General features: G+C 39.4%; 1 protein-coding gene across 2 annotated transcripts in view; it reads right to left on the reverse strand.

Annotated features, from left to right (window-relative positions):
- Positions 1–2,969: 2,969 nt before the first annotated feature.
- Positions 2,970–16,542, reverse strand: part of zcchc14 (zinc finger, CCHC domain containing 14) — a 129,701-nt gene continuing 116,128 nt past the window's right edge. For both annotated transcript variants that reach the window (XM_078544416.1, XM_078544415.1), the window contains 3 exons: positions 13,241–14,695; positions 4,009–4,118; positions 2,970–3,928 (listed from right to left, as the gene is read on the reverse strand). In XM_078544416.1, the coding sequence (XP_078400542.1) occupies positions 4,063–4,118; positions 13,241–14,695 (1,511 nt within the window). In that variant the 3' untranslated portion in view covers positions 2,970–3,928; positions 4,009–4,062. The remainder of the gene's footprint in view (positions 3,929–4,008; positions 4,119–13,240; positions 14,696–16,542) is intronic.

Genomic DNA, 16,542 nt, shown 5'->3' on the forward strand with positions numbered 1-16,542 from the left:
TTTCAAGTCATTCTCTGATATCCATAATTTTACAAACTTCATTAAATAAAAGATTAATGCTTAAAAAAATGTTGCTTTAACATTGAACCAGGAGCAGTACTACAAAGAAATAAAAAACAACTTGGCAAGGATGGGGAGCTAATCAGCAGGGCAAGGAAATTCTGCAACAGCACACCAAGGATCAGATGTGACAGGGTTACCAAAAGTTGCTGATAGAACAAAAATGCTAATACAAGTTGAGCACTTTACATATTTTGCAAAAGCTGGCAAATATGTTAAGTAAAATTTTGAAAGCTTTCACAATATATTTGGAAATTTTAAATTTGTATATAAATTAATACAATCTTGTCCAATTCTCTCCTGTGCCCCACTGCCCAAATCTCTCCTGAAGGCACCACTCTTGCTATGGTTATGTAGCTTCCATTGCTCTCTGACAGTTCACTCAAGTGGTCATTCTTCAAAATCTTCATGTGCAAGCCTAAATTGCAGGCTATTCAACCAGAGAAAGCACCACTGTCAAGCATGATCCTATTATCACTAGGTATCCAAACACCTTCCAGCAAGACTCATTGGATAGTGATCAGGTGGAAACTATTGCCCATTTCCCTTCCTCCTCCATCCCCACACATAAAACCTTCACTAGCCTAGAGAAAGAGCCCAAATGTTGCAGGTGAACGTTGGCTCATTTACCAATGGGAGCTTGACAATTTATCTTTTTCATGGATGGAAGGGGGTTGGAGGGAGACAGAAAAGAGAGAGAGAGAGGGGCACAGAAGAGAGACAAAGGCAGAGAGAGGGGCACATACAGGCAGTTGCTACTGAAAGAAAATATCACTATCCCCTTTAAGCAAACGAACAATAAAAACTATCCTACAGTTCACTTCTTTACATTCTATTCTGTATGGCAACATGAAATGCAGGCATAAACTGCAAACAGGATTTTTTTGCATGTAAAGATCATGTGAACTTTTGTAGTGTTTTAAGCTCTGATAAGTCAACCCAACTATCTTGCCATATTGCAGCCATATCAAATGTAAGTTTTTAAATATATCCACAGGTGTCTTGTGCCATTTGCAACTCTGCCTAGTTTGCAGAGGTGTTAGAATGCTTGAACTACACTGGTAGATTTTTTTGTTCACTTGTCATTCATTATGTGTAAATAAGTATACCATAATACAAATCTGTTTCTAGTCAGTATTTAGAAATGTAACAGTTTCCTTCTTTTAAAATGAATAAATACAGATAACCAATACAAATACTAATTTGTGTTGTAGGATCCCTAGAAAAAAAGTCTACTGAATACATTTTCTTCTCAGATTGGACATTCTCAAATGCAAAGGAGAATTCAGTGGGGTGAGGGGTGGGTGGAGGAAGGGTGGTAGCAGGAATATCAAATTTCTCAATTTCAAACAATTTTCATAAAGTCACATGATTTGGGGCCAAACATTTTCATGATACATACACAGTTTACTGTGTATGATCATATCTCCAATTGGTTGTGTAGCTCGTAGTTGTGAGAGATTAATTTAGCTTGCCCGCTGCTTTCAAGGCCAGTTGCCCAACATTTCTTTTAATCAAACTTGCTCTTATTTCCATCTTGAAGCCCAACAATATTCACCACTTTTTAAAATGGTCCTATACATTTCAAAAATAGTCCTTCCATGTGTTCTGGTATCTTAGCCATGCACTAGTAATGTGTAGTAAAATTTGGTGATCACAGGCAACCTAGTATGGACATCTTGTAAAGGATTTTTTTCCATTGCAACATCATAAATGGGAAGCAGTATCCAGCATCACTGGAGCAGAATGTTATGATATCACAATGGAGCAACTTAAGTTTTATTTCAATGTAATAATGGATGATATTAAGGATTTTTGATCAAAAAGTCTCAAGTTATCAGGTTTCGAACAATAAATAATGCACCCAGCTTATATCTTAAAATTGATTTGGTGTGTAATATGGAATACACTAAAGCCCTTGAAAGATGCATAACTTTGGTCCCAAAAATAACTGTGGGAGGATTGGATTATAGACAGCAAGGAAATGACGGAAATTTCTAAACCCCAAATCATAACATTTTTGAAACTCAAATTACGTTGGAACTAAAATTATCTTGTGAAATTATGTTCTTGCATCAGATATAAAATCTAAAGGAACAATGTTCTGTTTTAAGTACTATACATTGGTAGGCATAGTTTGTATACAATTGGTAAGAGCTGCCATTTAAGCTCAGAATTATGCAGTGATCACCTCACACGAAGGGTCACACTGTGGAAATTACACGGGGCTTTTGCAGAATATCTAAACAGGGTTTACAAAGCATTGAAAGTGCAGGAATTATCAAAATAAAAACAGCTTTTTATTTACCCAACACTTGCATTGCTATGGATGAGCACACCACATATTTATTTCAAAGCCAATTCCTCTGCATTCACTTTCAAACAATATTCTTTTCATCTCCAGTAAAAGTTTGGACTACACCAAAAAACTACCCAGAGGATTTCTGTCATTACCTTTATATCTTAGGATGCAATCCTATAATAATGTAATAAAATTTATTTGGAAAACTGGCTTTTGATTTCAAGTTAATTAAGGCAAGTAGTAATGGTGCATATCAGTTCCTCCCACTTCATTCCTATATTGAAATAGAATCCTTTCATACTGGTCAAGAAAACTACGAGTAACAATAAATTTAGTTCCAAATGTCAATTCTCCAAGTTCTGAAGAGTGAAGTAAAAATACTATTTGTTGCAGCAAACATTTCAACATACTGTATACTCAAAATACAATCACATGGAAATAATACTGCATCTATGTTCAGTTCTGTGGAGAACTTTCAGCTTTCATTTTGCATAGAGACAAGATGATGAGTTTCTGTAAGTAACAGCTTCCATATACAACACCTATAGATCTATGTTTACGAATCTGGGACTGTAAAAAGCACAAAATAAATGGATTTCTTTGTGAATGAAGCAAAATGTTTCCAACTTTTACTTTAGTAAACCAAGATTTCCTTCTTATGGATGAAAAACAAACATCAATTTTTGTGTTCCAAATGTTGACAGAAAACAACAGGCTTCCTTTTCACACTGAAGAGTAAACTGACTTTGCTTAGTGTGATATGTAAGTTCATCCAGGTTACAGGTTGCAGGACTAATTCAATGTTCTCCTTAAATACAGACATATTCAGTGTTCTTAAATATGGACATGTGTAAAGGTTCTTCTGCATTAGCCTTTGGCTACACACACGCGCACGCGCGCACACACACACACACAAACACTTGTAAACATGACAAATTGATTCAGGAGAACTTGACAGCATATTTCTACAAAAAACACACTAAATTTACAAAAAATATTTGTTTGCATCTTTTTACATGTAAAGGTCTCTCTCTTAAAAATATACAAGTTGAAGAACCTTACAAAAACAGAAACAAGCTTTCCCACACAGCCAAACTTATGCTCAAAGCATCTTCGCAGAGACTGTAGAGTCTTTTTGTTCTTTCAGCATTGGTTTTCCAAACATCTTCCCTATCTTGCTGATCAGACAAGAGTACTTTGGTCAACTCTGCTGTGCTCCATCAATATTGCATTGTAAATATAATAGCAAATTCTTTAAAAGAGTTCTTTGTTCCTCTCCCTGGAGTTTTCCCCTTTTCTCCATTCTTGTAAAGCTGTACAGTAATAGGCAATCAAAAGGAAAATAGTTCTGCTGTTGTGTTTTAGTTTGTAGGAACATCCATAGTATATAATAGTTCTGGATAAATTCCATTTTCTTTGTGCAATGTCCTTGCACAGTTTTTGCTAAACACAATGATTCTGGTTTTAGCCATTACTTCTTGAAACTCACTCAATTATATTTACAGCTAGTGCATGCGTAGTGTAGTTTCTATCCCCGTATAAGATTTATTTTTTTTAAAAAAGCACCTTTGGATAAAAACAGCAGGGAATTAATTTAGCAGGGCAAGATATCCACTGAACATCTTTGCATCTTTCTTTGTACCTACTATTGGTTTACTCAATGGCACATTGTGATTCATGCTAATGTGCATTTCCAAATGCTAGTCTGCTGAATCCATACTTTCAGACGGAGGGGCGTACTTCAATCTAAAAGTACCTGAAAGGTAATTTTAAAAAAAACATATGATTTTTCTTCGTCAGAACATCTCAAAATAATTTTTAAGTAGTTGCATTTGGAACATATATATGCTGTATAATATTAGTTTGCCAAGAATACTAATAAATGAAGCACTGTTCAGGTTACATACATTTACAATGATCAACATTGCCATTTTTGTTAAGTACAGAAGTCACTTTCAAAATAAATAAAATTGGATGCTAGGACTCATCATTCTTTGAAGAAGAGAAAATCTTCATTCTTTACAGTATCAGTCACACATTGAAGGAAATTATCCAATCTTGATTAGTTCTGGGAAGTAACTTTTTTTTTGGCTTAGCTCCCATTCCCACCATGTATAATAGTCAAGCAACTGCACAACATTTCTGTTCTTTTGGATCTACACGAGTCTAAAGTTCCTCCAAGATCTAATGGTTTCCATTGCAGAGTATTAATATAAATAGTTGAGGAAATTGTTAATGTCTTCGTCATGATCTTTCAAAACTCACTCTTTTCAGGAACTGTCCCCTTGGATTGGAAAATTGCCAATGCCACTCTACTAGTTAAGATGAGCAAGAGAGATAAACTAGGAAATTATATGCCTATTAGTCTATTATCAGTTATTGGAAAGCTACTAGATGCTGTGGGCAGGATTTTGGGCTGGGACCCTGACATCAGGGCCAAATGGAAGTTTGTAAAAAATAAAACACTTGATTTGTAAGAGTAAGATTAGTCTAATGAACTGAATTGTAGTTTTTAAGGAAGTAACAAACGTGGTAGATAAGAGAGTGAGTGTGGATGTTATTTATGTGAACTTCCAGAACGTATTCAACTAGATTCCACATAAGAGACTGCACAAGTTGCAAAGAGACAATGTTATATTAGTGATTGAGCAAAACTGCGGCAGATGGAGTTCAATGTGAGCATAAATATGAATTTGGACCTAAGAAAGATAGAGTATTTTCTTCATGGTGAAAAGCTATGAGCTGTGGATGAGAGCTAGAGCTAAATCACAGATTGCCATGTGAACAAAGTGCAACATAATAGAATGGGAAGTAGAACATTTAGTGAGTGGGAATTTGATGCAATGGGGGAAGGTACAAGTTGGGGGAGCAAAAAGGAATGTGGTCGTGGATAGTGTTGTCAGTTGGATAATTACTGCTTTTAGCAGCCACAAACAGGAGACTCAAAGGCTATGTTGTCTGCCAGTGCCAGGGTGAAGAACATCTCCTCACAGCTGGAGAAGAATATGATGGAGGAGTGGGGTATCGAGGTTGGAACCAACGACACAGATGGAAGGAGGAATTAGATTTGACTGAATATGTTTGAGGAGTTAGTGTACAAATTGAAAATCAAAACCTCAAAAGGTAATAATCTCTGGATAAGGGCACATGCAAATTGGCAAAGGGTCAATCAAATTAGAGGTTTAAATGCATGGTTGAAAGAGTGATATGGAAGGCACCATTCATGGGGCACTGGCACCAATACTGGGGAAAAGGTGAGCTGTTCTGTTGGGATAGATGCCGTTTAAACTGGGCTGGGGCCAGTGCCCTAGCTCATCAAAAGACTAGGGCTGTAGATAGGCCTTTAAACTAATTATGGAAAGTTCAGGTAAGAGTGCTTTATAAGTCTGAAAGGAAAAGTCAAGTTTATAGAATAGCAATTAGGGCAAAATCAACCAGAATGTGTCAGGAAGAGTCAGAGAGTTTAACAAAAATAATAGAGCAATAAATGACTAAGGCCACATCAGAGAAAAACAGTTAAAAGCTAAAATTAAAGGCGGTATATCTGAATGTATGAAGCATTCATAACAAGATCAATTAATGGCACAAATGAAGATAATGCTTTTGATCTAGTAGCCACTACTGAGAAGTGGTTGCAGGGTTACCAAGGTCAGGAACTAAATATTTGAAGCTACTTGGCTTTTAAAAAAGATAGGGAAAATGGAAAAGGAGGTGGGGTAGCTGTGATAATGGAGGATGAGATAAAGCCTGATAATAAAGGACGAGATAAAGGCAGTGATGAGAAATGATCTTAGCTCAGAAAAGCAGAATGTAGAATCAGCATGGGTGGAGCTAGGAAATAACAAAGAGCAGAAAACATTGGTGGGAGTAGTTTATAGGCCCTTAACAGTAATCATAGGGCAAAAGTTTGGAAGCCCGCTGGAGACGGATAGGTATTTTCCGCTAGTTGGCGTGGTCCAGCCTCTGGGCCATTTTTAAGGAGGCTGGTTAGGGGCATGCGCCGACTGCAATTTTTCGATTGGCAGATTGGCCCTGCAGTGGCCGAAACAGAATCAGAGAAAGGAGGCAACAGGCCAGGGGACCAGCACTAAAATTCACGTTTGAAGCATCTCCCCATGTAGCCAACTTAGAAATTGCCACAGGCTGCCCTATTAAGAGACTAAAGAGAAATAGATCAGTTATGTAATTGGGCAAGAAGGTGGCAGACTGAGTATAATTAGAGAAGCATGAAATTATCCACTTTGGTAGGAAGAATAGAGAAGCTAGTGAACGTTGGTATTCATAGGAATTTTAGTTGTCTATAAACGAATAACAAAGTTAACATGTAGGTACAGCAAGCAATTGGAAAGTCAAATTAAATTAGCCTTTATTGCAGAGGGGTTGAAGTACAAGAGTAATGAAGTCTTTCTGCATTCCTATAGGGCTTTGGTGAAACCAAACTTGAGTACTGTATACAATTTTGGTCTTTTAAACTATGGAAAGATATACCTGCTTTAGAGAGGGTGGAATGAAGGGTCACTGGGAGGGCAAGGTTGTCCTATGAGGAGAGATTGAGTGAAATGGGCCTATATTCTCTGGAACTTTTAAGAATGAGAGGTGATCTAACTTAACCATGTAAAATTCTTAGAAAGCTTGACAGAGTAGATGCTGAGAGTTTGTTTTCCTGTCTGGAGAGACTAGAACTATGGGTCAATGTCTCAGGATAAGAGGTCAACCATATAGGACTAAGATGAGGGGCGATTTCATCACACAGAAGGTTGTCAATCTTTGGAAATCTTTAGAGGGCTATGGGTGCTCATTTATTGAGTATATTCAAGACTAAAGTCAATACTTTTGGGCACTAAGGGAATCAAGGGATGTAGGGATAGGGTGGCTAAGTGGAATTGATGTAGAAATTCAATCATGATTTTACTGCATTGGAGATCAGTCTCGAGGAGATACATTGCCTATGCATGCTCCTATTTCTTGGGCTGTAGTAACCGATGGAGTGGCAATTGAGTCAGATTTTCATTTCGCTCCAAATTAATTACCTGTAAGTCCAGGCGATCCTATCTCGTCCGACCTTCTGACTCAGGCCGGGCGAGATCTGTGTAGTGCAGAACACTCCTGGGGCCCACAGCCGAGGGCAGTCCAGTTGAAGTTGGGTAAGCCATGCTCCCTTTTTTAAAGCACTAGCTGCTGTAAACCAGGTAAGTTTAGAGGTCTTTGACAAGCCAGGGGGAAGGTACTGCATAAAGTAGGATTTTGGGGGGGTGGGGTAGGAGTAGCAGGGAGTCAGACCTAGGGGGGGAAAAGGAGGTGTGTTTTGGGGTAGACCCGGAGGAGGTTTGGAAAGTCCTGTGGGGTCGGGGAAGTCCCATGGTGAAGGGGGGAGGGGGTGGTGTCAGGGTGGGCCAGTGTTATAGTTACCCAGAAGCTAGATGGTTCCCAGTGCAGGGCAATTGCCCATTGGAAGTTTGAACTTCCGGGAAGGTGGGGGGGGGGGGGACACGCGGAGCTCTAATTAGACCCCCATCTGGAGTACTGCATTCAGGTATGAGCACTGCACCTCAGTAGAAATATACTGGCCTTGGAGGGGATGCAGCATAAATTCACTAGAATGATACTGAGGCTAAAAGTGTTAAAATTTGAGGATAGGTTGCATAGACTAGACTTATAGTACCTTGAATATAGAATAGTAAAGGTTGATATAATTGAGCTTTCAGGATGATCAAAAGATTTGGTTGGCTAGACAAAGAAAAACTATTTCCTCCAATCCGAGAGTCCAGAACAAGGGGCACAACCTTAAAACTGGTGCTAGGCTGCTCAGTGTGATATCAGAAACCACTTCTTCACACAACGAGCATCAGAAATTTGGAATGCTCTCTCCCAAAAGGCTGTTGAGGCTAAGAATGATAGATTCTTGTTTGGAAAGGGTATTGGGATTACTGATTCAAGGTGGGTAGATGGAACTAAAATAGAGACCAACTATGATCTTGTTGAATTGCAGAACAGGCATGGGGCTGAATGGTCTACACCTGTTCCTACGTTCCTTTGCACCTAACCTGCCACATCCTTACCCTTTTGGCGATTATATCTATATTTAGAAGCTTCCAACATTTCCACATGGCCACTAAAATATCCACTATAACTTGCATTTATATAGTGCCTTGAACATAAATAAACATTCTAAGGAACTTCATAGGAGCATAATCAGACAAAAATGGATGCTAAGACAAAGATCTTAGTAGGGGTAACTAAAAGTTTGGTCAAAGAAGTGGGTTATTAAAAGGGCCTTGGAGGAGGAGGGAGGTGGAGGTGCTCAGGGACTGAATTGCTAAACTGATCTGCTGTCATAATCTAAAGTATCAAGGTGATTGGATTGTATCCATTTGACCAATCTCAGGAAGGATGGCAAGATTCCCAAAGTTCAGGGCCTTAAGTCCATTATTTCCCTGATCATTTAACTTCCAAACTTTGCCTGCATAACTCCGCATCATGTGGCTGGATTTTAAGAAATTTCTTCAAATTGTCACTTTATTTCTAGTCCAACATTTTAATTTAATTTTGTCAAGCTGCACTTGGCAAGGAGATAAAAAGTGGCAATTAAGGCACATAAATTAAACAATTCTGGTATGTTTCTGTAAGAACTAAAATACACCATCATATACAGTTCCCAACCTGGAAATCATAGACCAAATATGCATTTATGATCCAATCCATCACTTATTATTGTTTAATAATGGCCATTCCTAGTAAATTTGGTCTTTGTATAGTTTCTTTTGTTTTGTTTCATTTCTTTAATCACTCACATGGCAATGGGAAGGCGGCTGGATGAAAGGCCTTGTAAGGCCCTTGGCAATCAGAGATTTCCAAGTGTGAAGAAGCTCATTAAAAATAAAATACTGCAAATGCTGGAGAGACAAGTAAAAACAGAAAAAAGCTAGAAGCACACATCAAGTAAATCAGTCAGTATCAGTGAGGACAACAGACAAGAGCAACTCATCTATCAGTCAGATTTTGTCCGCTACAATCTTTCGGGTGTGTCAGGGATGTTCCTGACTTATACTCATAATTCTGTCCAGCATGACCTCATTAGAATTAGTGGAAGCCAATTTACAATGCTTCTCCACAAAGAAATAGAGTATTTAGTCTAGTTCTTTATCGAGCATCTGTCTGAGAAACAGGAGCATCTGAAGTGCTTGCACAATGTTCAGCACCATCCAAGACTCCTCAGATACTGAAGCAGTCCATGTCCAAATGCAGCAAGACCTGGACAATATTCAGGCTTCGGATGACAAGTGGCAAGTAATATTTTCACCACACAAGTGCCAAGCAATGACAATCTCCAACAAGAGAGAATCACCCCATGACATTCAATGGCATTACCATCGCTGAATTCCCCATTAACAACATCCTGGAGGTTGCCATTGACCAGAAACTGAACTACACTAGCCATATAAATACTGTGGCTACAGCAGGTCAGAGGCTAGAGCTAGGAATCCTGCGATGTGTAACTCACCTCCTGACTCCCCAAAGACTGTCCACCATCTACAAGGCACAAATCAGGAGTGTGTTGGAATACTTTCCACTTGCCTGGATGAATGCAGCTCCAACAACACTCAAGAAGCTCAACACCATCCAGGACAAAACAGCCCGCTTGATTGGCACCCCATCCACAAACATTCACTCCCTCCACTACCGACAAACAGTAGTAGCAGTGTGTACCATCTACAAGATGTGCTGCAGGAACCAACCAAGCCTCCTTAGACAGCACCTTCCAAACCCACAAACACTACTATCTAGAAGGACCAGGGCAGCAGACACATGGGAACACCACCACCTGGAAGCTCCCCTCCAAGCCACTCACCATCCTGATTTGGAAATATATTGCCGTTCCTTCACTGTCGCTGGGTCAAAACCCTGTATTTCCCTCCCTAACAGCACTGTGGATGTACCTATACTACATGGACTGCAGTGGTTCAAAAAGCATCACTTTCTCAAGGGCAATTAGGGATAGAAAATAAACGCTCGACACCTACATCCCATGAATGAATTTTTAAAAAAATCTGCTTAAGGCTCAAATGCATTAATATTTCATCTGGCATGCAGGTATTCCAAAAACAGAGTACAGATTCTTGATGAGGATCCCAACTAGTAAAGCAAGAATTTTAACCTTTCATATGTTAATCTATTCAAATTGCTATGTTGAATACTCTGCTGGTTGGTTGAGTCCTAGAAAGTGATTTTGGGTCATTAGCCTCAAAACTCAAAGCTAGTGTGATGCTAGAATCCTGTAACATTTCAGAAGTTGAAACATTTGCAATGTAGACTGACACTTCAGTACAGTACTGTGGGAGTTTTGTACTGTCAGGGGCACCATCTTTTGATGGGACATTAAATGAAGGCCCCTTCTGCCCTCTCAGGTGAATTTAAAAGATCTTATGACGAAGAAGAGCAGCACCCGGTTCACCCTGGTATCCTGGCCAATATTTATTCCTCAATCAACAGTGATAAAAAATAGATTATCTGGTCATTATCTCATTACAGTTTCTGAGATCTTGAAGTATGCAAATTGGTCATCACATTGTCTACATTACAACAATGACTATATTCAAAGTACATCAGTAGTTGTAAGGGACTTTGAGAGATATTGAGCTTATGAAAGGCACTATATAAATGCAAGTTCTTTATTTTCTTTTAATCCTTAAAGCTAGAAAATAAGAACATTATTAAAATGCCCCTGAAATCAGGGGCACAAAGGAAAGATGCTGTAAAAGGTATCACCTTGGGATTCTCAGAGTTGTGCAATAATCCTATAAATAAATAAAAATGCAATAAAGGAACAGGATACAAGGGGCAAAGCCCTGGTTAAACCACACCTGAAGTATTGTGAGCAGTTTTGGGCACCACACATTAGAAAGGATATATTAGTCTTGGAGGAAGTGCGGCATAAATTTACTAAAATTATACCTGAACTTGAAAGGTTAAGCTACAAGGAGTGATTAAACAAACTGAAGTTGTATTCCCTTAGAAGTTTAAGGGGTGATTTGATCAAAGTTTTCAAGATTTTAAAGGGAACAGATAGTTTCTCCCAATCTAGCCTATTTCCACTGAATCGGGGTCTAGGGCTAGGAGGCAGAGTAAAAAACGATAGCCAAGCCTTTCAAAAGTGAAATTAGGAAAGACCTCTTCATGCAAAGGCCTGTAGAAGTTTGAAATTTCTAGAAAGGTTAAGGTTAGGAATTCTGCTGATTTCTGAAATGTAGTTCAGTATATTTATTGTTTAGGATTAGACATGAGGATGTTGCAAAGGGCAATTGTTACTACAGTCAAGTACTTTTACAAACTGTCCGTGACTGCTTTATATAAGCATTCTTTTGCAATGAACCTCAGATATTCTCCTTCTAACCATGTGCAATACTGCCCAGACATTCACAACAATAAATTAATTTCCACGTTGCACAGTATTTGGAGGCTTAACGAATTAGCAAGAATTAACAGAGTTTCAAGCATTCACTTTTTTTCACTTCAGCGCATGCTGAAATTTGAACAAGTATCATTAAGTATTATTAAGCAAACTGCATGTTTGGTTGTGATCCGCAAAGAAAGATGTAAAGTAGAAAATATAAAAGAGTGGGGAAAGCTTTAGTGACTTCAATGATGGCACTGAACTCTCATGTTTCATCTTCCAAGTTTCAAAGATCTCATGGTTTTAACTAATAATGAACTAACCCAATCTCTTCTTCCTGCTTTCCATTTAAGAGATCTATCCTTGGTCCCCTCCTATTTCTCATCTACATGTTGCCCCTTAGTGACATTGTTCAAAAGCACAGCATTTGTCACGCTGACGACACCTAGCTCTACCTCACACCAGCTCACTTAACCCCTCAAGTGTTGAAAACTATCAGGTTGCTTATCCAACACTCAGTATTGGATGAGCAGAAATTTCTTCCAATTAATTATTGGGGATACTGAAGCCATTGTTTTTGGTCCCTGTTCCAAACTCTGTTTCCCAGCTACTGACTCCATTCCTCTCCCTGGCAACAGTTTAAGCTAGTCTGTTCCCAACTTTGGTGTCACATCTGACCCCAAGATTTGACCCCAAGATGAGCTTCTAACCTCATATTCGTGTCATCACTAAGACCACCTATTCCAACTGCAAAACAACCCCCAGACTTCACCAGCTAAACTGCTGCTGCTATCTTCATTCAAGTCTTTGTTATCTCTAGACTTGACTATTCCAATGTATTCCTGGCTGGTCTCCCACACACTACCCTCTGTAAACTTTAGGTCATCCAAAACTCTGCTGTTTGCATCTAACCTTACACCAAGTCAAATTCCCTATCACCCCCTTGCTTGCTGACCTACACTGGCTCCCAGTTGAACAACGCCTTTATTTTAAAATTCTCATCCTTGATTTCAAATCCCTCTACTGCCTTGCCACTCCCTAAATCTGTAATCTCCTCCAACCCCATAACCTTCTGAGATAGCTACATTACTTTAATTCTGGCCTCTTGTGCATCGCTGATTTTAATTGCTCCACCATTGGGGCCGTGCCTTCAGTTGCCCAGGGCCCAAGCTCTGCAATACCCTCCCTACACCTCTCCTCCTCTGTATCTTGCTTTCCTTCTTTAGGACACTCATTAAAATTACCTCTTTGATCAAGCTTTTGGTCATCTTACCTAACATCTTATGTTGCTCAGTGTCATATTTTGTTTTATAATGCTCCTGTGAGATGGTTTATTACATTAAAAGCACTATATAAATATAAGTAGTTGTCGAAAAAAACTACTAATCTTTAATTTTAAGTGGCATTAATTCTGAATGAATTATTTCTGACAACTCAAGAAAGTTTACCAATATACAGTTTTTTGTATAAATCCTGGTATAAATTACCTTGCTGATTGGAATCCATAGCTGGCTGCTTGCAGTCCTGAGCTCGATGCCCATTAGCCCCACAGTTGTAGCATGAAATATGCCCATTCTTTTTATGTCCTGATCCATTTGTGCTTCCTAGCATGTTATGTGTCTGATATACTGCAGTTGTACCACCCAGGAAATTCTGCATGGGAGGCATGACAAAGTTCGACTGCCCACTTAAGATGGAATCAGGAGTTAAACCAGTATTATAAGCAGGAGGTGGGACGACTGGATAGGGAAAGGCAGTACCGTTATTGTATTGGGTGCTGATGTAACCACTGTTACATAAAGGACTGAATGGGAAAATTGGAAAAGTTAACACTGAATGCCCTGAAAATGGGCTTTGGAAGTAATTGGCATAGTTAATTGTCACAGGATTTGAACCACAGTTTCCACTGCAGCCACATGAACTGCACACATTACACCCAGTTTGCTGCTGCTGCATAGGGATATTCATTCCTGAGCCACCAGTACCATTATTGCTGTTAATATAACTGTTTTCAGCCACAGAGGAAAGGGTCGGGCTGGAGCTAGGGATTGGACAATTTGGCACACTCACAATGTTTGTGAAGGACACAGAAGGGTGGCTATTGGCGGGTGTATTGTTGTTATTTGTACAGAAAGTGCCAGAGATGGAAGTTATAGGTGAACACTGAATTGTTGAAAAGGCAACTTTGGTGTTGGCTGAATAAGGAACTGTCCTTGAGCTTATTACAGCAGGTGAGACACTTTTTACTTGTACAACACTATTATAGGCAGTCTGTCCCACCAGCATAGGTTCTGTCGGAATGGAGGAGGAGACAAGAAGTTTCACTGGGGGGTGAGAAACATTATATGCAGAGTTAGATGTTACAGTAATGGAAGAACTGGTGTCCGCTCTCGGTATTGATAATGGAGCTGTTTTGGGTGCAGTGTCTATGGAAGGAGGAGGTCCAACTTTAGTTCTAATCCCAAAGTTTACAACTTTAGATGGAATCCCACTGTTTTCCAAAACACTAGTAGATATTTGGGAAGCCTGAAGTGGAGAAGTTGGCATTACATCCACAACCATGGCTCCGAGAGAGCCAAACTTTTTTTCTACTTTGACGCTACTGCCAGGTCCTTCATGAAGTTTGCTTCCAAGATCAACAGATAAACTTGCATGAATTGGAGAAGAAATGCCAGTAGTAGGCTTTATGTCAAAACTGCCTCTTTCCGATTTCCGTACTGAATTGAGCATTCGACTGGGAGCGATGTTTGAAGAGATCACTGGCATGAACTGTACAGTGGAAATGGCTGAAGATACATGGCTGGGGTGCGTCAATCCAGTTTCATTTTGCACTGGTGAGACTTGTGCTGTGGGTCTCCATGACCCAGGGTTTAGGTTGCTCAGGTGAGTTGATAACATTGCCGGTTTCTCCTTTATTTGAACGTCCAACGCGGTCTCTGGATCTGCAATTGGAGTTGCATGAAAATGAACACAACATTAGAAATGGTATAAACTATTATGAATTAAAATTTGAGAGACTGTTGATGTAGCATTCCATAATTATAATTTGTAGCATAAAGTTATTAAAATATTCAACATCTCTATATTATGACATGTATGAAACAGCTTTTGAAGTGGCGGGTTCTTGGATTAATATTAAATAATCAAGATAGATGAATTAATAGTCAAGTACTGTAGATCAAAGGATAGCTTGTGCGTGCATCAATAGTGTTAAGCTAGCTGGCCTGCGGCGAGTGCAAATTGGAAATTGTGAATATGTGCCCATTATTTTCTGTCTTTTCAGTACTGACACTTGGATACAATACTTAAGGTGTGGTCCAACCAGTACATTGTGCAGTTTGATCATGAGTTCCTTCAATTTGTATTCTACAGGTCTGGCTATAGAGTTCAACATTCTTCTCTTCATTGATTGGAAATTTTGAACATCTACGAAGATCTCATAGGCCCTTTTCAACTTCATCCATAACTTTACAGTGTCAGCCTTGGCACAGTGGTGGCCCCAAAGCAGAAGATTGTGCGTTCTTGAGTTAATATTAAATATATTTAATTCCAATCAAAGGCTAGAGCACGCAATCTAAGCTAACACTTCTGTCGCAGCACTAAAGGAGTGCTGAACAACTGGAGGTGTGAGCTTTTGGGTGAGATGTAAAACCAAGGTGCTGTTTGCCCTCTCAATTAGGCACCAAGATACTATGGCACTATTCACTGAAGAGTGAATTCTTTTGGCGTCACGGCCAAAGTACAACAACAGATTATGTGCTCATTCATTTCATTGATGTTTGTCAGACATTGCTGTGTACAAATTAGGTGCCACATTTTCCGATATTACAACACTTCAAAAGTGCTTGGGAATAATGTGAGGTTGTGAAAGGCACTCTTTACTTACAAGTTCTTTCTTTATAGGTTCTTGCCACTTCTCTAATTGCCTTTTTACTGCTGAAGTACTTAAAGAACTTACATTAGGTTCAGTGTGTAATCATGCATTTTTCTAGGTTTCCTTTGCTCACTAATCATCTTTCAAACATAATTTTGCCATAGCCTTTTGGTCCTGGAGTATTTGTAGCACGCATTTTCTTCTATTTAATTTTGATTTGTTAATAACTCAAGGTTTAGCTTGGACTGCAGCATTTCAAGAAAGCAGCCCACCACCACCTTCTCAAGAGCAATTAGGGATGGGCAATAAATGCTGGTCAAGCTATTGACACCCATATCCCATGAATGAGGAAAAAAAAATCACAAACAATGGATCACTGCAAAGCTCTCTAGCCTTACCACATCCAGTTGAGAATGGTGGCAGACATCAGGCTACTAACAGAAGGAGGCAGCTCCAAAACATCACATCCTCAACAATAGCAGAGCCCAGCATAAGTGCAAAAGAGATGAGTCTGATATGTTTGCAAGCATCTTCAGGCAAAGTATCAAGCGGAGAATCCCACTTGGCCTCCTCTCAAAATTTTCAGCATCACAAATGCCAGTGGCCAGCCAACTAAGTTCACTTAACCTGACATTGCGGAGAAAATAACTGCACCAGGCATGGTGAAGGGCATCAGTCCTGACATGCTCCAGGCCATAGTGATAATTACCTGCAAACCAGAACTAGCCACTGCCATAACCAAGCTATTCCACTGCAGATCTGACATGGAGATCCACATGGCACTGCTGAAAATTGTTCTGCGAAGTCTTGTTTATAAAAAGCAAGATAAATTTAACCCAGCCAATTACCACTCTATCAGCCTCCTCCACAGCATGAACAAAGTGATGGAAGGGGCATTGTGACACCTACTCACCA

This window comes from Cetorhinus maximus, chromosome 6 (genome assembly GCF_964194155.1).
Source record: "Cetorhinus maximus chromosome 6, sCetMax3.hap1.1, whole genome shotgun sequence".
NCBI lineage: Eukaryota > Metazoa > Chordata > Chondrichthyes > Lamniformes > Cetorhinidae > Cetorhinus > Cetorhinus maximus.